Source organism: Agelaius tricolor, unplaced genomic scaffold (assembly GCF_023055355.1).
Source record: "Agelaius tricolor isolate 1412-34295 unplaced genomic scaffold, bAgeTri1.0.p SCAF_1, whole genome shotgun sequence".
NCBI classification, from domain to species: Eukaryota; Metazoa; Chordata; class Aves; order Passeriformes; family Icteridae; genus Agelaius; species Agelaius tricolor.
The window spans coordinates 62,363,972-62,386,897 of record NW_027269261.1 but is presented as its reverse complement, the minus strand read 5'-3'; the positions used below and the strand labels follow the sequence as shown (position 1 = coordinate 62,386,897).

The 22,926-nt window shown below is 39.3% G+C and overlaps 1 protein-coding gene across 5 annotated transcripts in view; it reads right to left on the bottom strand.

The window, feature by feature from the left end:
• Positions 1 to 5: 5 nt before the first annotated feature.
• The window catches only part of MTCL3 (MTCL family member 3), a 31,974-nt gene continuing 9,053 nt past the window's right edge, over positions 6 to 22,926 (bottom strand). For 2 of the 5 annotated variants that reach the window (XM_071437113.1, XM_071437121.1), the window contains exons 5-7: positions 3,237 to 3,308; positions 1,461 to 2,636; positions 6 to 170 (exon numbers count right to left, since the gene is read on the bottom strand). In XM_071437113.1, coding sequence (XP_071293214.1) covers positions 60 to 170; positions 1,461 to 2,636; positions 3,237 to 3,308 — 1,359 coding nt within the window. In that variant the 3' untranslated portion in view covers positions 6 to 59. Of the gene's footprint in view, positions 171 to 480; positions 842 to 1,460; positions 2,637 to 3,236; positions 3,309 to 22,926 lie in introns of those variants that run through there. The other 3 variants (XM_071437140.1, XM_071437131.1, XM_071437151.1) reach the window with 3 other exon arrangements.

Sequence of the window (22,926 nt, the reverse complement as noted above, 5' to 3'; positions counted from 1 at the left end):
GGTGGACAAAATAAACAAACTGAAAATAACACTACAATGAACAGTAAATGATGAATGACTTACAGTACAAAAAACAGTGTAAAAAGGAAGACAAGTTTAAATATTGTTGTGTATGAAAGGGATGAAAATAATACAAGGATGAGAATAAGTAAAATGATAGGCTGGAACATCTGGGAAAGTAAATACAAAGACAAAGAGAACAGTCAATTAATGGAATAGCAAGTCCAAAGTTTCAACAAAATAAATAGTGAATCAGAATATGCTTGTGGAGGGACCAAGTGCCCATCTCCCATTTACTTCAGTAGGAGTTCTGCATGGTCAAGCCCTGAAATGTCCAATTGTTAAATGTTCAATTTTATTATTTGTTTAGAGAAAATACTAATTAGTTTGTTTTAAATTTGTGTAGGTCCATGCAGTGCTCTGCCTTTAAGCCAATGGGAGCTCTACAAGCTCAGAACTGGTGCTAGATCAGAAAGTGAGCATGCTAAATGCCATCTCTGTTTGATTTCATGCAATACATGTATAGTAATTGATTAGCTTTAAACTCACTGCGTCTGTGACTTTCTGATACAAGGAAACAAAAGACTAATTAGTCAGCATAGGAATAAGAATAGCTTTCAGCTTCACCTGGCAACTACTTCAACTGTAAACTAGCAAGACAGCACAAAGTAAATTAACACAGCAAGAGACTTACAAAACATTGGATAACTTCATTAGCAATAACAAGATATGCCAACTATAGGATTGCATGATAAGATAAGGGTAGGTAATTTTCATTTTTCATGGCAAAAGATCTTGAGTCAGCAAGGAGTTTGCTCCCCAAAACCTCTCTGAAACAATTCTGTACAAAAACAAACCACAACAAAGACGCTTGTTACTGCTGCATGCAAGCAGTGATTAACAGGCCTTCAACAAGATGCAATCTATTACAGCAACTACAATATTCACATTACTGTGTGGCTCTGTGACTCCATAAAGTAGTTGTGCATGGTTTCTTTTAATCTGTGGTTTGCCATATTCTCTACAGTTTTTGAAATTTAGTATTCCCTCCTGCTTAAAATTAACAAAATTTCCCTTTTGTCCATTTAATAGCAACCCGTCCACTAAGAAAACAATCATGTTCATATGTACCAAAAATACCGTTTGCACTGCCTTTAGTGGCAATGAAGGCCCAACTCTGTCACATGCAATTGCAAAGCCGAAAAGGAGTAAAATGTTCTGTCTCCTAGAACATAATTTTAATTTTCAGGAGACCAGATTTATTTACTGTTCAGAAACAACTCTATTGGTAGAGTCTGTTTTCATATGGCCAAATAAGAACTTGAAGTAATATAAGAAACAGTGATTTTTGTTCACTGCCTAGAATAAAGAATTTTCTTTTTGTGCCATAGATCGAATTTGAGGTTTAATTTGCTTGGCAGAGCCTTTTTACCTGTAGGCCGTAATAAGTAAAAGTCTACCTGACTCACTGACAAAGGTTCATCTGCACTTCGATCGTCCGAAGACTTAGGAACTTCCAGTCTGTCGATGAAAGCCTGGAGCTCCTTCCTGAAGGCCTTCATCTGCGCATTGATGCGGTACAGGAGCTCGTGCTCACGTATCCTGCTGCCATCGTCCTCCTCGTCCATCAGCCCAAAGAGGTCCCCGTTGGCCACATAAATTCTTGCCTCTGTGATGATGGTGCTCGTGTCGGAAATGAGGCGATCTATTGTCTTGCCCAGCCGCTCGGCTTCGGAGCGAATGTCCTTCATCTGCTGCCTGTCAGTGAAGCTTTTCTGCCACCCTGACGGTGTTGGATAAAAAGACCTGGTGGGCGTCAGGCACCGAATGTTGCGCACCTCTTCGGAGTCGCTTTCCCCACCGATGGGACCTTCCCTTTTGCGGTGAGGGGGGCGGGAATCATCATCGCTCTCCTTTTTTCCCGCATCGCTTTCCGCATCGCTGTCTCTGGGGCTGCCGCGGATCCCCAGGTGAGAGGCCAAGTCGTAGCGCTGCATGTTGGACATCAGGACTCTGTTTTCATACTGGAGCTGCATGACTTTGCCACTCAGCTCGTTGATCTGCATTCGTGCAGCTTTTAGCTCCTCCTGTAACGCTTCTGTCTTGGCATTGTCATGGTGCCTAGAGCTCTCATGGGCCCCAGACTTGTACTTGTATTTGTTCAGCTCAGCTGTTATGCGTTTGTTTTGTTCTTCTAAATCAGCTACATTTCTCCTCAGCAATTCTGTTTCATCTTCTACTAGCTGCAAATGCTGTCGTAATTCTGACAGGGATTCATTCTGCTCTCCCAGGAGTGGGTTCGTGGTCCCTGAGAAATCATCTCCTCTTAAATCATCGAGTTCTGCTTTCAGTCCTCTATTTTCTACTTCTAGTTCCACTATTTTCCTCCCAAGAATGTTAGCTTCCTCCTCCACAAGCCTCAATCGAAGCTTGAGCTCAGCTTCTCTTGTGGTAGGTGGCCCACCTGCTTCACCTTTTGGCAAGGGACTGTCCAAATCCCCATAAAATGATCTGTATTTTTGCAGCTCATGTTCAAATCTGTCTTTCTCTTTATCAATTTTAGCCATTTTCTTCCTCATCAAGGCTGCTTCTTCTTTGACAAACTGTAACTGGCATTTCAGGTCTTCATTGTCATCCTTAGGAAAAAAAGCAATATTTGAACAAACTTGAAATCAAACAGGAGACCTCCAGTGGGATTGTCTTAATTTACAAGATTATCACAGGTACATGGCTTTAGATACTAAGATATTTTTCTGCAATATTTTTTCACTGATCAATAACTTAAAAAGAGGGAAAAATACTATTTTACTTGTGACTAAAATTTGCACAGTCCCCAGAAGTACCTTGGGGGGTGGGAAAAGGGGGCTTGTAAAAAACCTTATATTTTCTATGCTTGCAACATTATCAGACTTTACAGTGTTCAAAAATCCTGGAGTCAGCACAAATAGAGCCTATAAATCTTGTTTCACTGTTGCTGCCATTTACTTTGCCTAAAATACAGAGTAGGTGAAAGCTGGTGGGTTCTGTTGCAGCACCAAGTTTGTTTAGGGAGTCCTTGAGATTAATGGTGTCTGACTGCAGATCTGGGTAAGAGCTCATCCATTTCACAGCATACAGGAAAACAAAGGGCAAAGCAAAAAGCAAGCCAAGTGCAAATATATAAACCATGTACCCCATTTCCACAGCTCCCTGAAGTCTCCACATAGGAATCAAGGCTACAGTTACTTGCAACATACCTCTGTTGGTGTCTGCTGTGACTTTTTTTCTGATTTTGGTAGGTCTTTGCTTCCTCTCCTCTTCAGTGATTGCTGCAATTACAACAAAAGGACATGCACTGAATTTTTCTAAAGGTACACTGAAGATGTATATAAATTGTATATAATTAATTTTAAAAGAAAGCAAATCAAATGCAACTATAAAGGAATTAATTTCTTGTAATTTTTGAGATACTAAATACAGAGGAAAGATGCCATAGCCCAAGAATGAAACAGCAATGGCACACAAATAAGGTTTTAGTTTAATCAGTCTTAACTTTTTTATTCAACACATTTTGAGACTCGTGCATTATGAATGCTTAATGAACGACAAGAGTGGTAAGAAAACAGGCATCCCAAGTGGTAACTGTCAGATGGGAAAGCTGAGACAAGCAGTGAAACCCAGCTCCCCCATTTGATATTAACCCTGGTGGGGCCAGGGCACTTAAAAAAGCCTTCATCTTAGACAGCAACACAAAACAGTGTCACTGAGATCTGTAGCTGACTCCAGTGTGCATCTACAAGCACACCTTTCTCTGTGTCCCCCCCTCAGGCTTCAACCTTGCAGTGCACTGCAGTCACACTTCCTTAAGTGTACACTAGGGACAAACTCACACATAGCTCTGGTCACTATGTTTGTTCTGTTTCCAGATCATATTCAAGTAAATGCCATTTAAAACTGCTTGGACTACAAAATTCTAAAGAGAAACAAATCATACCAGCTCAAGGACAGAAATACACAAAACACACAAACACAGGTCTGCCCCACCATATGAGTGAGATTCTTTGGTGTCCTCTCATCTGCTATGTAGCCCAAGAGAGTAAAAAAGAAACTCCTGCTTTTAAAGCAGGATGCACTGGGATTGAAGCTAGCTAGTGTATCTAGCAAAAATCTTGTGGCTGCTGACAGCAGAAAACTTGGTTATGGAAAAGCAGCAGCAGTGGAAAACAACTGCCACCATCCCACTGGCATCACTCAATACTGATCATCAGGAAAACACAAATGAGAGGATATGTTAATACATAACGCCCCACTTGCAGCTGTTCCCAGTTTTTGTGTTCCCCAGGTAAACTGTAGCCCCCAAGGCAGGACAGTGATAACCAATACCATCTCCTTCTGAGACTGTGCTCTGGTAGAAACATCCTGTGAGAAACATACTCTTCCCTGCACCAGCGGGGGCAGAATCCATCTCCATCTAAAAGCTGTCCAGTTCCACAGACTGAGAATTAAAATATGTTCATAATTCTCAAGAAACAGAGTATAGTGGGTGAGTATGCTGCACAAAACAATCCTGTGCACTATTTGCCTGCTGGTACTAATCATCCTCTTTCTTCTGCAGATCAACTCCATTAAAAATTCCTACACTCGTGGACTGCTCACTAAAAAGGAAAAGTTAATGCCACAGAAAGACTCACATGTAAATCAAATTTTTATGTCTCTTGCGGAAATATTGAATGCTCTCAGTAGACCAAACAATAAAACAAATCAAAGATCATAGCTAGATAGCTGTAAAACACAGGCTTCTAATGCAATCCAGAAAAGACATGAAAATAGTTCAATTAACTCATTTATCCCTTTCAGTATAAACCCAGCAAATTTGGAATCCAGTCTATTAACAAAATGGTTCTTTTCCAGAGTCACCCACAAGTTATCCTGTTGTAGAAATGGTACATGCATTTTTGAAAGGGTTGTTTTGTTGTTTTCTTTTAGAATTGGCAAGTTTATGAAGCCCTAAACTTCCAAAGGAGTAGGTTCCTCCTCTGTGTTACCATTAACTACTGTGTATCACCACTTTGAAAAAACCCTTTTCAAATCAGTTTACACTGCAAGCTTTTCCTTGCCCTGTATTTAAGCCAATATCATCATGACAATAATAATATCAAATAAATAAATAAATAAGCTATAGCTAAACTATATTTCTGCTCTATTACCTAAATGCCTTTTGCTCACCCTGTTGAGCTCAGCATCTCTCCAGAAATAATGAAGTTCTGGAATGCTGGGATGAAACTTCTTTTGTACCCAATGACTTCTCAGAAGATAAGAGATAAGAAAAAGTACTTTTATAGGTATAATGTGCAACACAACCCCCTTGTTCTTCTCCTTTCTTGCTCTATTTTTTGTAGTAGTCAGGATAGCAACATTCAAATTACAACAGTAGTTGTGGCCATGTAATGATTAAGCACTACTTTCTGTTCTGCTCTATTTGAATTACAACTAACTCTCCAGAGCTTGTATTGTTCACCAACAAAATCCCAGCATTCACCAAAAATTTTATAGCAGAAAGCAATGAAGAACATGCACAATTCAATTAGCAGGATGATGTGGGTAAGCAGATTAGGCCCAGCTGGAATTGGTGTGATCTCTTTTCATATGAAAAACACCATGAGACAACTTCTGATCACTATGATCTCACACATCTCAGCTGACAGAAAATATCCTCACAATCACAGTGTCCTACAACATCACATCAGGGTACTGAGGCAATGGCAATATCACACTAAACAAAGAATGCCACATATCAAGAAGTATATTCTGCTATAAATATTAAATTTTCGCTATAAATACTAAATTTTTTGAGCCTTTCTTCCAGATGTGCATTTCACAATTTACAGTAGCTACTCTTTCTATCAGTTCTCTCAAGCCTTGTACTACTGAAGTCTTCCAGTTCGATTTTCAACATGAAAAAAATTATTGATGCTAATGAGATAAGCAATGAAATTCATCACAGCAAAATGGAAAAAAGAAAAAAAATGTTCAAACTAACATATGGCAGAATGAAAAAATAGCAACTCAGACTCCTGCATGCAAATCTTCATACTAAACTGAGACTGGACATTACTAAAATTTTCTGCACATTGCTTGTCACTAAAAGCCACCTCTTCTTCTTTCTCAACTGTAGCAAAAAATCTGCCCTTCATATGCTAGAATTGTTGTTGTGAAGGAAAGTTTGTGGGCTCAGATAATTTTTTTTCCATATAATTAAAAAAATCCTATTCAGAAGTGTCCACAGCCAAGATAAGACTGCAGATGATGTTTGTATTAGATGCAAACCAGATCACACGCAAAGGGCAATTCTGCTGTGGTGCTCAGTAGCATCAATTCTCCAGTGACCTTCACTGGAGTTTATCCAATGCCTTGCTGGATATGCTAAGCACTTCTCAAGATGGCATAATCCTTCTCTTGCCAGCCCTAAATTGCAAGCCAAATGTGCAGCCCTAACATCACCTGTCATGCTCCCTGCTTCTCAGGTGGAAAGAGACCTGAAATCTACTCAGAATAACACAATATGGAGATAATTTCATCACACTCTTAGTAGTAAAGCTATAAAATGAACTCAAATTCTTCCTGCCTTATTCTAAGCTACAATAAATATTTCAAAAATTAATAAAGAATCCTTAAGTAAAACCTACCAAGATTTTTCAAGATGCTTAGGTTTGATTTTTTCAAGCCTGATCTAGGGGTATATTATCTAAAAGTCACAGTAGGCAACCACGGGAGGAATTCCTGACACATCAAGGGATTTATGCATGCACTGAGTCCCCAAACAGCCTTTATCCCTCCTCACAGAACAAGGCAAAGGGTGTGCAGCTCCTTGAATTTCCACAGCTACCACAAACCTTCTCATCTGCACAAAACTGTGCTGTACTTGGCTATGGTAAGCTGACTCCCAACTGCTGTGACACACCTGCAGTGCTTTTGAAAATCAGAGTAAACACAACACTTTACACTTTACAGTCTTGAAAAGTTGATGGATATTGAACAATTTTTGGGCTGCATAAACTTGCCTCTTTGTGGCACAGAGTGACTATGACCAGGGAAATGTAAATTTGCCCTAAGCCTCTCTCTGCACTTTCCCTTTAATCAATATGGCTGTGTAAACCATGGAACTGGATCAAATCAGACACCAAACTGATTTTTCAGTTTTCTGCCACTGGGTCTAAGGTAATAAAAACTAAATTGACACTCTCTTTGTTGGCAAATTGAAAATTTATATTCTCCAAAAACAACAAAAAAAATCTTTGTTTTTAAAATGTCCTCCTTATTCTGCAAGTCTTAGTGCAATTTGCCAGCAATTTGCCAGCTCAAGGCCCTGGTTTTGTCTGTCATTAGCACAAGCACACAGAATGATACTTTACTCCTTCCACCACCATTCAAGAGCAGAAGTCTTGAATATTTTTGTACTCTACTTGCTAGCAAAATTAAACCACAAATGAAAAAGCAGAGGATAACTGAAATGGAAAAAGCGCAGCCTACCTGTCCACAAAGCAAGCACTAAGCATATCCCTATTAGCTGTACCAACACTCTCTTCATATTTAAACTGGCTTGTTTAAAAAACACTGCTGAGGACCAATACAAAATGAAAAATATATTTACTACTTCACTAGAGAAAGAAAAATAGTTCTCATGTAGTTGAATGACTCCATACTGTAGAAAAGAGAAGCTCACCTCCAATATTTGTATTATTTCATTTGCATTTATTTAGGAGTTATCTCAGTTATCACTTTCAGATCCTTTACATTATTTATTTATCAATTAAATAAGAAAAAATACAAAAGAAGGGAAAAATATATGTAATATTTGCACCTTATCTAGAGAAATGTTTTGCAGTTTGAACTAAAACCATATTGTTAGAGCATATCATAATAACTATTATAGTATAACTAGGTAGAAGAATTCTTTGCAGTGCATAACTGAAGCAGCATATTTATGCTTCCATGACATTTGCTTCCTTCTTTTCCTTAGTCAAAAAAATAACATTAGATGAAAGCCACCTTTTCAAAGCTCCCACTACATCCTGGTCAAAGAGCCATCCAAACTGATACTTTGCTTTCTGTGATTACACACTCCTTCATCCACCAGGATATCACAAAACAGTGAAAGCAATTTCTCTGAGGAGGAAGAGGTCTTGTGCCATTTGAACCTTTCAAAGCATGGAAGAGCTAGACATGGTTATTTCCCCAGTGCTATCCAGCTAGGCTTTGTTATGGATGCAGAAATCACAATCATCTTACACTTGGCTCCCTAATCCTGAAATGCAAACGAAGATCTCAGAACATCATGAATATTTTGAAGCACAAGTGCAGGAATAAGTTATTGTGCTGCATACTGATGACAGCTACACTTTTCCTCGGGCTTCCTAAGTTGTTGTTTATTTGCCAATTCTGCAATTCATTGTTGTTTATTTGCCAGCTCTATCTATTCTGAGAGAAGAGATTCAGTCTTTTTGACAGGGTTTGCACAAAGCCTAGTACAATGCACTGCTCCAGCCTTTATCTGGGACTGACAGCACGACAGACAGCACATCAACATAGTTAAAACCACTACCACGTAACAACAGCAATATTCACAGGCACAGATATGTATGTGGCAATTATAAATTAAATACATAAGAGATTTCATCAAATGTAGAGTGTTTTTTCTCACACCTAGTACCACATGCATTGTTTTTCAGTCTTCTTAGAAGGATATCTCAGAAGAGATTCCAAATAGATTTTCATGAGAACAGGAAAGTGCCAGCAACCAGATGAGGTTCATTGCCTTGGTTACACAAATGCATATATATTAACCAAAGTGTAGTTACACTATCCCAACAGAAAAGATTTGTGTCAAAAATGAAAAGAAGTGAGAAGGAAAATAAGAATGATTCTGCATGTAGTGTGTACCTCTACACTGCTCACTGGAAATATATAGAGAAGGCAGTTCTGCAAAACTGTGGGCTGATCACACATGTCCATTGGTGTCCATGCTCATTTGATACTCAAGAGTTGCATTAAATGCACAGACAACACTTAGAGTCCCTCACCTGGATTCACAGGACAGCATCAAGCACAGGCACATCCAGGTGCATCTGTAGGCGCACAGCAGAGAAAGGAGCTTTGAAGCTCACCCTCTTAGACTGTGCTCTTCTGACAACTTCCACTTACAGGAACATCTCACCAAAAAATCAGATTTTAGAGTTCATTTGAAAAGATGCAAAAATTGAAGATGAATTCTTCTGTTACTCTTGGTCTCTTCTTTTGTCTGTGTTTACTTGGGGAAGTGCTTTTGTAAAGCTAACTCTTTGTAAATTGTCTTAAAAGTATTTTCTGTAATACAACATATGGGCAAGTTTCAAAGGTGTTAGGAAAGTTTGGTCATTGAAAACAGAGGATCAAACTGCAGTGCTCTGAAGTTATGCCAGTGTGATCCAACCACAAACTAAACACATTTTGATGAGCAGCTCATATAAAGAAGGTGCCCTAGAAAAAATAAACCATGCAGACTAAGAGCTGAAATGGAAGGAAGGTGTTTTATAAGTTTGGATGGCCCCACACCTGCTTTTCTCACTCTGGTACCAGTCTGATTTGAGATAACCTTAACCTGCATCCCATACTTTTCCTGGTATTTCAGCAATGGATGGAGATGAGGGGAAGGAGGACCTTGCAGCCCTGGCTAGAGCAGAGTGTCCAGCTCCCTCACTAACTTCTAGAAACTGTAGGACCTGACACTTGATCCCCATGTCCTGCCCTCCTAAATAATGACTCTTCCCCCTAACTGAAACTTGCTCTGGTTCTTATGGGAAATGCTTACTCCCAGAAAGGGAATGGGCTGTGACTCAGGCTGACTTAAAACCTTCATATAGAGGTTGACCTAAAACTATTATTTAAATGTTCCCTTTGCTAGAAGTGTGAAAATCTCATTTTGAAAAGAAGCTTGACAGTCTTCCACTCATTATAAATATTTGATCACTGGAATGTATTTTTAATTAGCTATCATGAACAAATATTTGACTCTTCAGCATTTATCATAAATGTCACTGAACCAGCAAATCACCTGCAAATTAATACCACAGCAGCCCTAATGGGGTCATGCAAGAATCAATTCTAGGTCCTACTCTAATTAACATTTTTTTCTCACTAACTGGAAAGAAGGCCCATAAAATAACATTGGATAAAGACTGCAGGGTAAAGGTTGGAGAAACACTAAATATTGAAAAGGAAGGTCACTGATACAAACCTTTATGCAATGTAATAAAATCTGTTTTAATATGACTAAATATGAAGATACAGATGTAAGAACACGGAATAAAAGTTATGCTAAGACAACAGGAGAACTGCCTAGAGAATAGAGAAGATCTTTTGAAAAGCCACATCTCTGAAAAAACCTGTAGGCTCATAGAAAATAATCAGCTGAAATTATATTGAGGTGTAATTTTGTGACCAAAAGGTTTACTAATGTGGGATGTAGGTATCAAAACTGGGGTTTGCTGTGCAGTAACTAGAAAGGGTTTGCCTCTCCACAGAATCAAACCAGCCTCAGGCAAGTGAAAAAATTCACTTCCAAGTAGTGTCTACCTTTCTCCTTTGAGAGAGGTCAAATTCCTAACCTAGGTTAAATGCTTAGTTTTCACATGGGTAAATGATATCAACCTTAGGCATGAAGATTTTACACAAAGAAAAAAACAAACACCAAAACATTGATGCCAGACTCTTGAATTTAGCAAGGCAGAAAGAAAGTGTTTCCTGCCTGGTAACTGAGTTTCAGCAAATTCAGATGAGAAGGGAGGTGCAAATTTTTACCTGTTCCTGGGACAGTTCACAAAGAACTGTGGTAGACTGTTCTCAGCTGTTAATTTTTAGCACAGACTGGAACCCTTTTCTGAAAAGTAGGCATCAGCTTGAATAAAATATCCTGGGGTATTTTATGACCTGTGTTATTCAGAAGACCAGACTGGTTTACTGTTTAAGACAGTTCTGTCCTCATAACTTCTGAACACATGAAACTTGACCAAAATTTGGAAACTGAGCAACAATACTCCTGGAAGCCCATCACAAGAAAAATAAATCTCTGCATGTATTTATATGTATCAGCAAGGCAATATTCCATTTCAAAAGTCATTCTGGAGGACTGTTACTGGTGCTTCTAATTAATCATTTAATCAAAGATTTAAACTGCTAGCATCTGTAAATTTAAAATAATTTAGACCAGCCTGTAATTTAAAAGACTGATGATAATCAGGGCAGTTGGATGTCATCATCTGTCATGCTTTGCAGGGAGGTAAAGTCCTCTCATTACAGACAACACTGATGGAAACAGATTTATGGCAAAGACCTTCTAAGTGCAAGTACTCATCTGTGACCTCAGCAAAGGGCTTTGCTGTTATCCTAACCTGGATTCATTGCTAAGCTAAGCCAAAGTCAATTAAAACAATCATGCAATCAGGATCAAGCAAAGCAACACAGACTTGATACCTGCAGGTTTTATTCTACACATCTTGATCTATGCAGTTGTTAATACTAGCAATGAGGGGGAAAGGGGGGAAATCACACATATATCAAAAAATCTAAGCAGAAACAAAGACTTCAAAAAAGCACACCTGCACATCTAAGAGGTTAATCCATTCCCTTTTACTTCAAAATAAGAAATGCAATACTTGGAACTCTTAGCTATGGAACATTATCAAAATCTGAATTTCTCTAATGTCAGAAGGTTGCATTTCTTGATACTATGACCACTGAAGTAAGTGAAAAGAAAACCAAAAACCCAAAACATCAAAAGCCTGGTGCTCTTGCTCCTGGCTAGCATTAATTCCACATGATTCAGAAGAGCTGCTGAGCTGATCCCAGAACCCAGCAAACCTATAGCTGGGTGTTCCCTCAAGTGACACATATTATATAGCTATATATAATAGCTATAAATGTGTGCGAATGGGAGGGTCTAAAAGATGGTAGGGTCTAAAAGAAGAGGGTCAGAACATGCCATTCTGCTTCCTGAAGTGTCATATTCTTCCAGGGCAGTTCAGAGGTAAAGCACAGCCAGCACACTGCCAGTTTATGACGAATCAGCTGGCTGCCTTGAACAATGGCACACAGAAGCCATTTGCAGGGCAGTGTTCCCCACCACTGAACGCGTACAACACCTCCCTTGTCTCACTTTGTTCTTCCTCCCTCGCTCCTGCACTGCACGTGAGGTGTGTGCCTGATGGAGAGCTCAGTGCTGTGCACACAGACACACACGTGCACAGCTGCATGACACAGAGCACAAGCAGAGGCACAAACCTCTGTGCAATATCAGTGTCACTGGGAACATGCCCTTCTTGGTAGCATGTAGCTGCCTCAGATCTCCTGCTCATTTGCTGTGTTTTCCCTTGGGAAAAAAGTCTGCTTGGACAGACCCTGAGCTCTCCTGTTTAGCAGAAGTAACCTGGAAACCATTTCCTTTCTCCCTATCCAGAAGTGACCTTCTCTACCCCTCGTATGCTCCACTGCAAAATGGGAAAATAGATTCTGCTTGTTACTAACAAGAACAGATCAGAAGAGTGGAGGCTGAAAGAGACCTCTGTTATGACCAGCCCCCACAACTGGCCTCAGCAAAGCACCCTGGCGCCTCCACAAATGGACAAATGTTTTGAGTCATTACTCATTTAATAGCCCAGTCTCTCACCACCTCTGAAGATCTAGTCCAGTGCCCCCTGCTCAGAGCACAGACAGCTGAAGCAGGCTTCTCAGGGCTGTGTCCTGTGTGGTCTTGAATTTCTCCAGAGGTGGAATCTCCTTCCTCTATAGGCAATGAGTTCAGTGTTTGAGCACCTTCACACTGAAGTTTGTTCTTGTCCTGTCACTGAACACCACTGAAAAGAGTCTACCTCCTTCTTCTTTCCATCCTATCAGATATTTCATAGAAACACAGATCTGGGGGCCTCCCCAGATACCCTGCCCCCAGGCCCAGGAGCCCCATTTCAGCTGAGCCCATGCTTCAGGTCCTGCTTGAGCTGTGTGAGATGCAGCGAGTCTGTCATTAGCTCACCACAGTTGCTCCTGTCACTGGTCATGGACTTTGTTGATACACCTGTGTACTGGTTTTCCAGCTGAACCTTAGACCTGATTCATCACCTTGAACCTGACTCATAATCTGGACTTCATAAGCTTTCATTTCTAAGTGGACTGCAGGCAAACACAAATGACATTATAAAGCACTGGCAGCAAAACATTAAGTTGGGCTGATTTTTGGGGGGATTGAGTGGGCGTGAGGGCAGGGAAAAGGACATGGGAAGATAGTTTTAAAGGAGAAGGACCAAACTCCATCAAAAGGCTGGAGTATCACACTACATCTTTTGCATCCTACTGTGCGCCATTAGGATCCTAATTAACAAACAGTATCGCTTTTCCTTCAGGCACTGCAGACAAGTCAGAGCAGCATACTCTGGTATACTTGCTTCACTAGGCTTTTCTGATTCTGAATGTACTGGGTAATTTATGCCAGTCACCTAAATTCTCAGAACCATCATTCTGAAAAAAGTGATGAACAATTACTACTGAATAGTAAATTTAGAAATTCTTGTGATAGCTTTATTGTACATGTCTCTGCTGTCCATGTTCCATTTGAGGTCGTGCCAAGTTGTTTCACCTGTTTTTACACTGGAAACTGCACTGAGGTCACACCCTGAGGGCCCATGACACGTTCCAGAACAGCCATCTGTACTGTGACAGGACAAGGTTCCCTTCCTTACACCAACAGCTGAGTTCAGCCAAGATGCAGAGCAGCACGAACCTCCATGGTGCTACTTCCTATTTATTCTCCTAAAGCCAGGACAAACTACCTACAGCTGTGAGGATCTCCCAAACTCCTGTCAGGAGCATCTGAAAGATGCATTGGGAAATTCCATGTACAGAATAACTGAAAAATCTATCAGTCTGCAGAGTTCTCTGGAGGTTTTTGAAACTGTAGATTTGCTAGAACTTCCGGAGGATGTAAAGACAGAAATATCTTTCATAAGGGGTTTCTGAAAAGCTCAGTTTAATATGTGAGATAGCCCTGAAACCAGCAATGACTACATACACTAAAACAATAACAGAGCTATGGCAATTTCTTTTTCAATCTAAAACAAGCTCATATTTGACCTGTATCAGCACATTGCAAATACTCTGTTATTTCAGCTGTTTCTTTGAAGGGACAGGTGCACTTAAGCAGGACTAAGTACAGTGGTACAAGGGACAGAAAGCATGTATACCTATTACTCATCAAAGCCTTGGAGGTACTTCCAGTAATATGATGACATTTGGTGTACATTGATTCCATACAAAAACATGTATCTAGAACTCTGGTTCAGCACCTAGAAAATGTCTGTTCTGCCTCTATAAAGCCTTCCAAGTAATAGAAAGCAATTTTGACAAGTCATATGGATTTCCTCTAAATCCAGATAATCCTAGCCTACATGTATTTTCCCGTTCATGTTTTTGTACCAGCACAAAGATACTGAATTTGTCCTCTATATCATGCAATCTCTTTCTTTAAGATCTAAAGTAATCATACATAATGTCTTATAGCAAGAAAAAATTTTCCACCTGCCAAAAATGAAAAAAACGAGCAAAAATAAAATGTGAGGTGGAATTTGAAAAGCACAACATATTATTAAACAAAACAAACAAAAAAAAAAAAAAAAAAAAAACCAAACAACAAAACCAACTTAGGCAAAACAACAACTAAAGAACCAGGGTAGATTATATGCTGTCTCTGATACTGTGAAAAGTAACATAATAGAGCTATTTAAGAATCCCCTAAACAAGGGAGCTCATTTTTACACTTCTGAGTGACCTGGCAACTTTTTGTTTCAATTGAGCAGTCCAGTTGGTACCCTTATGTCTCAATTGTATATAGGGACACTTGAATCTCCATTTGAGTAAAGCAATACTGAAATTGAGAAGTACAAAAATAATTTTTTTTTTCTGTGACTGAGGACCATTAGAGAGCCTTCTAATATTTTATTTCCCAGACTTTTCTCTGTTTGTTAATGTGGTATAATATTTTGGCAGCCTTAGTCAGTAGTGAGGCTGCCTACTCAGCAAAGACATAAAGAAGGTTTTCTTTCTCCTTTATATCTTGAGGAAGTCATACTCTAAAATCTGTACTAAGATAAATACATCTTTTACTGCCTGCTCTATGGTGAGTTCATGCTTACAAACCATTTTCTCTGATAACCAGATACCACCCAATCCACAGCTCCCACCCTGTCCATTACTTCCACGGACCGGGCATGGCAAGTGATTGCCCCTTGCCAAGTAATTCCCAGCAGGACGAAATCACATGGCAGCAACAGACTGGACTTGCTGTTCTGCATCTCATTTGCCATCTCATCTGGCTCCACACCAAGTCACAGAACCTTTGCCTGGTTTTTGCACTAATAAATGAAATGGTCAGAGACTGTTCTCAGGACCCAATGCCAACTGGCTCTTCACAATTCAGTCTCCTTTCAGCTGTGATGACAATACAGCTGAACTTCCCTACAGCTTCCTTTCAAACAAACAGGAGCACATCCAAATTGTCAATCAGTAACAAGCTCTGACCCAGGCTAGACCCCAAATCGTGCCCAAGCACTGAAGCAGTAGCAGCTGACCCAGGTCAAAACCATCTAAGGGATATGTTAGCAACTGCTTGTTCAGTGTGTGGGCCCTTCCTTAGCCTGATTTACTTTACATATATAGTTTTTGACTGCTGGAAGCAATTCTGTAGCAAAAAACAACTTTGAAAAGAATTATCCAAGAAAAAAAAAAAAAGGGTTTCAGGTGCTTGAGACCAGAATGTTTGGACTAATGTCCTTTCTGTAAAATATAGCTTGTATATTTTTGGAAGCTCAGGTTTTATTCTATGCTTCATTTCAGTTAGGTTTTTTGTGGGTTTTTTTAAGATGGTTATTACTGTTTTTTTTTTTCCTTTAAAATACACCTTACTGCAAAGAGACTCTAATTTTACCTGGAGGCTGTATATAATATCAGTAACTCCTTTGACAAAAGAGCTTGCAAATCTAAGGCTGCTGCTATCTACCACAGAGATGAAGGAAAATAAAATAAGATTCTGACACAAGGAAAGAATTCTCACGTTCCCATGAAATCAGAGTAGCAGCATTATGTTTCAATCAACAGATTCAAAAGAACTGATCAGTCTTTATTTTGTGATGGCTAAATTAGTTTCTGTTTTAAATCTATTCCATTTATACTCTTTTTTACAACAGCTGCCACTCCTTCATTATTACTTCCTAATCAGCCATCAATCCTGCCACTTCTTTTACACATCTTAATCAATTTTCAGAATCAAAATTCACAAAGCAGCACACCAACTTCAAAGACTAAAAATATCCTTCCAGGCATCTTTACCCACAAAATCTCTCCAAAATAATATGTTTATGGAGCTTTATTCCTTTGAAATAATTCCCTATTTACTACATATGTTTTGGAATACATTATTATTGACCATCAGGCTGTTTATATTCAATTTTGAGTAACTCTTTTGAAGCAAATGGCTCATGTGAATTGCTGATGGCTGATAGATAATTAAAATCTAATTTTACAAAGTTTAAGCATCAGCTGCATCTCAAATGCACTTTTTTCCCCTGCTCATGGCATGACATTTTCAGAGAATTACTACAACAGATTCTGTTACAGAGATTAATTTCTTACTCCATTATGATTCTTTTCTCATATTCAAAGAACAAAACTGAAGCAAACTCTGCTTATCCCAGTCCCTGTGAAGTCACAGTGTGCTCTGAGCAAGTGTGTCAGAATCACACCCTCACAGGTTATGCATAGCATCCCTGCTGAGTACTGTTTTTAAAGGATCAAAATACTTGGGGCAAGACACCAAAGGTAACAGAATACCATACAAGCAATTCTGACTGGGGGTTACACATCTGCTGGGATGGGGTGCTTAGAAATCACTGAGCTGTGCTTGGAGATAGAGGACTTATTCTCTTTTTCCTGTACAAACCCAGGCAGACATTTGTTTCTCATCTCTTTTTGAAAAGTCTTATAAGTACCCTGTTGTTCTTTTCATCAAAACTAGTTGCCTTTATTTGAGACAACAAACCAAAATTCCAGATCACAGAAACCCTCTGCTTAAAGGTACTGTTGGTAAAAGTGTTGCTGATAGACTTAGTATTGGATATTCCAAAAGACACAGGAAGGAACTGGTCTTGTGAGAGCCCTATTAAATCCTCCCCTGCTGCCATCTGCTGCCAGGAGTAAGTAAATTACTGTAACTCTCCAAAGAGTTCCACTTACTGCACTGAGCCTGTGAGGATGAGCAGCTACAGCAGCCTCTCATCTCACTCTGCTTAACCTTGCTCCCTCCATTACCAGCTGTTTGAAATGAGGCTCTAACTCTGAGGAAAAATGAAAATATGAGATGCAATTATGATGTGCTTGGGAGACAGCATGATGGAGGAGACTTAATCTTTCTCATTCAAGTATCAATCTCCAGTGATTCATATGCATGCAGCACAGGCAACAAACAGAAGCTAGAAATCCATGAACATCCACATAGTTATGACCTCACTGGAATCACAGAGACCAGTCAGGATAGCTCACATGCCTGGAGTGCAGCAATGGATTGATGAAAACTCTAAAGGTGAGGAAGAAGGGTTTGGCTCCACACAAAAGAGCAGTTCAATTGCATTTGGTGCTGTCCTGTGACAGGTGATGATGGGCCAGCTGTGAGCTACAGGCAACAATCAGAGGACAGAGGAGCATCCTCTGAAGTGTCTCCTGATCATCTGATGCACAAGGGAAAATAGATGAAGCATTTTCAGACAACTAACAGTCACATGATTTCTGCAATGGATTGAAGACAATTTTTGCCACAGGTGATGAATAAGTCAGCTGTAGCAATTACTTTGATGGACCTCTTGCAAACAAGGAATCAGAGGTTTAATGGTCAGTGGCAGCACTGGCAGCACTGACTGTGAGATGGTGAAGTTTAAGGTCCTGAGAGAAGGGATCAAGACGAGTACCAGGCAAGGAAGTTCTGAAAGCATCCAAATATGTAATGTTACTGTTGGATATGGCTGCCTTGCCTGTTGGAAATGCTGCAAACCACCACTCTTTATGAGACTTGGTTCCAATTTCTTGCAACCTCATTACATTTTAAGCATTGCAGATTTTCCACACCAAGCATCTGTCCTGGGATAAGTTACCAACACTGCTAATATTTTGGGAAATTTAAGCAAATTATTCAGCTCTTTTTAAGATGACAATATTCTTGTTTGCTTATAGTAAATTATTCTAGCAACTGTTCTCTTGAGACATCCCAGTATGTCCGTGTTCCAGACCATTTTTGTGTTTATATACAATGTATACCTCATACTTTCCTAACTCATCAAAAGGATGACATAACCTTTTAGAAATTTTCCATTCCTATATATTACCAGGTAATTATTCATTGGAGCTTACCAGTTTGAATTGCTGAAAATTCAGTATTTATAAATTACCTTACCCTCTCCCACTGCCAGCTATCCATCTGCACGTTTTCTCCAGCTGACAGATTATGTTCCAACTCCAGGGCCAGAAGGCAAAGCCAACTAGTCCTGCAATTGTTGTTCCATCAGGGCCTGGATAAAGCTGAAGCCAGGCATTAGAACCAGAAACCTTCATTCAGGTGCTCACAGAGATACAATTGCTGTTTCCTAGCACAGAGAGTGATCCTCCACTGCTCTCAGATCAGATGCAAAAATGATGAGCTAAGGCTTGGAAACAAGGAAAGGAACAGAACAAACCAAGGAAGCTGACAGATTTGCATGAGGGGGCAGAGGAACCAGGGAAAAAGTAAAAATTTCACAGCAGACTGAAGTTGTAGCTAAGAAATGGGGATAATATATTTAAATCAGAATAAGAGCAAAATTAACTAGAAAATTCTTGAAATCCAGAAAGAAGATTGGACACTCATGAAGAGTTGAAAAGATGCAGGGAAGGAAGGAATGGTGGGAGAGAAGGACAAGACTGGGACTTAGAAATCAGAAGACAGCACAACAGCTACTACTATCAGACATAAAAGAAAAAGAGAAAAAGAAAGAAAAGGAGAAAAAGAAAAAGAAAAAGAAAAAGAAAAAGAAAAAGAAAAAGAAAAAGAAAAAGAAAAAGAAAAAGAAAAAGAAAAAGAAAGAAAAAAAAAGAAAAAGAAAAAGAAAAAGAAAAAGAAAAAGAAAAAGAAAAAGAAAAAGAAAAAGAAAAAGAAAAAGAAAAAGAAGAGAAATGGAATCAAGACTGAGTGAAAGAATCTGGAGAATGTGAGACTTTGTGAGTTATAGAGGAAAGACTTGAAATAAGTGCTTGTGGTTAAATGGCAGGAGAAGGGGCTTAAAGAAAGAAAGGGTTATGAGAAAGAAGAGATACTGGATTTTCATCCTAGAAAAGCAAGGCAAGCCAGTATTGTTGATCAAGGGGACTGGGACAGCATCTTACCAGATCTTTTGCAGTGTGTGTTTGTTGGTTTGAGGTGTTTTTTTGGTTGTTTTGGGGTTTTTGTTTTTGCTTGTTTGTTTATTTGTTTTTGGGTTTGGGTTTGGGTTTTTTGTTTGTTTGTTTTGGGGTTTTTGTTTGTTTTTTGTTTTTTTGGGTTTTTTTTTCTTTTTCGGGGGTGGCGGGGTCAAATTTGGAGTTGTTTGGGAGTTTTTTACAGCAGCTTTTTTAGTGAAATTTCCAGCTATCCTTCTGATGTCTATGCAGTCTGAACACTCAGAGGTGTATAAAGAGCTAATCTGTGCTTAAACAGGGCAGGCAAAGGTTGCAAGAGTAAGCAGAACAGTGCAATTATGTTCCTTTGGTCCCACAGCAGGTTAATGTCAAAATAAGGAACAGAATTCAGATTCTTCCTCTAAGCTCCAGTGCCCAGTTCCCCAGATCCTGTTGCCTTCTTCCATTTCCATGCAGTGTATGAACCAGATTGACAAGACAGGCACCACTACAGCAAAACACAGACTCCACTGCCTGCAGTCTGAACTGAAGGCACAAAAGACATCTCTGGTTCAGTGCCATGGTTATCACAGGTTCTGTATCTGAACTACAAGTCTGTGCTCAGAAAAAGAAAATGGTGGCTTGACAACACCACCCTAAAGCAGCTGTAAGAACTGAGCTGCCTTGCATCTGCCCAGCTTGGAGCAGTAGCAGAGCAATCCACACCCATCCAGAGACACATTGTGGGGGTACCAGTTGTTGGTTTCTCTGGGTCTGGATTGAAGGCACTTGAGATAGTATTTCAAGTTTGGACCCAAGTGTTTATTATTTCTTATCAGTAGAATAGTCTCATTACTGTGAGTTTGGCAGCTTTTCATTAGAAGGCACAAAATGGCTAACAATCTCTTGTTACAAGGTCTTTTAAGACTAGACTATCCAATTAAGACCTAGATTATTTTCCCTTTTTAACCCAATAACTGATCCCAAAGAGCCCACTATTGGACTTTTCTGCCCAATTAAAAAATGCAACCCAAACCCATGAAGAAGAAACCCAGGATGACACCCTGTGCCCTCCATCTTGCTTCCGTCCACAACATACTAAAAATCCCAAAACCTAAATTTCTCACCTAAGGGATGCACCTACACTATTCTCTGTAATCTATTTCACACTTTTGTGGATTCTAGTCTATCTTGAAGTCTAGGAAACTTTCTCCATGAAAGAGGGTCAAAGTCAGTGCTGCCCTAGGGGTCAGGGCACTCTAGAGCAGAGAGAGAAATATTCCCAGTGCTCTGGGTTTCCACAACCCATGTCCCCAAAAGACACTGTGCTTCTTGCCATTGCATGTCTGCATTGCAACGAGGATTTGTAGAGCCCAGGGTCCAGTACAACAACCATATTTTCCCCCTATTTCATTTGTTTCACAACAAACCACTAAACATCAGGTAACTGGGTGTTTGCTACATAGCTACAGCAAACAAATTGATTTTTAGTTCATGATAACAGAAAGATCTACAAGCATTATCTAGGCTTTACTTGTTAACAACAAATTAATGAAAGTTAATTAATTAATTAATCCATGAACATGTTCATTATTATTATTAACATGTTAATTTTTTTAATATCTGAAAAGTTACATCTAGCTACTGTTAGTTTCTCTTTCCTGCTAGGAAACAATTCCTCTACTTTGTTTTCAGCTTCCCAAAAAGGATTACAGTTGATAGCAACCAATATTAAAGAAAAAATCAGCAGCAGTTGCTACAAATAAAACCAACACAGATTAAAAATCTTGTGTGTCTGTGTGGATATATGCAGGAATAATTTGCCATCAAATAGCTGCAGTTTGGGGGGCTGAAAGCAAAAGTAACTGATAGAAAATGAATGCATTGTTGGAACACCTTCCAAATCCTGGATGCTTGCAAGCTTTCCTGCCATCAACAACATCTTCAAACTTGTTGTGAAATTTATCATAATTTGTTTTTTCCAAAAGCTCCAAATCAAGAAAGCAAACTGCAATTACATCTTTACATAAATGGACAAATACATTCACATGTCTATATTCACCCAAATGTTCACTGGAGAACTCCAGATTTGACTCTAAACCAACACATCTGCTAGCTTTTATCTTTTCTACATGTTTTCAGTCAAGTATCCATGCTTTTTGAAACAACAGAGAATCCACAAAGAGAAAGCTTTGGCTTTGGTCCTGCCCTAGAGACTACCTAGCAAAACATTATGCTTTCTTTCTTACATTTTCTACTAAGTCATATATTAATTCTATGATATCTCACAGTGTTCATTATTAAAGAACAAGAAATTTCACATGGCAGTTGTACATAAATAGATTTTAAGAATGGAAAGGTTTGGGTTTCTCTAGCACATCTGATGACAAAAGTACAGAAATCAATCATTACATCTCCAAGCATTTTTACTATGTTGTGAAACAAAAATGTTTCTTTGTCTTTAGAGAGATACTTTCCCATTAATTCTAAGCTCAATAAAGCAAAGATCCCAATCCAGACAAAAGGCCTTCCCCGTATTTCAATTTAAGCTGAGTAGAACTCCCTTAAGCAGGAGGTTCCATTGGTTATAATGACTGTATTGAAATGAGAAAGGGTTGTGAATCCATGAAATTAGAGGAAATAACTCATAAACAAACAGAAAATTAACATTGTGACTACCTGACAATGACATTTAAAATGCATGAAACCTTCAATTGCCAGAGAAGAAGAAAAACTATTTGTCACAGAAAAAATTCTAATGCAGACTGCTTTTGGTTGTTTTCATGTTTTTTTTGTATTAACATTTGAATAGCTTCTTCACAGATTCTAAATTTCAATTCTGTAAGATTTACTATTCTTTACAAGCATGTTTCCATGGGTCCCCCAAGTCATGGTATATTAGCCAAGTGCATAATAATAATTTGGCTTTGCTTCAAACTCATTTTTCCTCTTGACTTGCACCTCCTCACCTATCCTCCATCTCTCCCCATGGTGTGCTGAAAGTCCTGGCCTGAAAATCAGCATTCACCTGCTGAAAGCAACTCAGCAGCCTATTTGAAATACATAAATCCTGCCAATTATGATGATACATTTCTGAAGAAGTTCTCCCTTCTTCAGTATAAGGATGTATTTCTGACTGTTTGTCCACTCCACCCCTGCTATGGTGTCAAGGCTGACTTAATGTTTTCATTCTGGCTCAGTGCCTCCATTCTGTGCCACTGGGAAACATCCATCTGCTTCAGCTTCATGAAAACCATTATTGTGTAACAAGAGACCCTAAAGATGACACCATCTCTTCTGGAGCCTCCAGCACCCTTTCATTGATACCAACAGCAAAACCAGAAAGGACTAAACACAAGCCAAAGAAAGGAGTGGAGAGCAGTGCGGGAGCAGCAGAATTGTAACTCCGTGTAGCGGGCCAGAGGGAAGAACCATGATAAGGAGAAAGTGACTAGTGATAACAGGGATGAA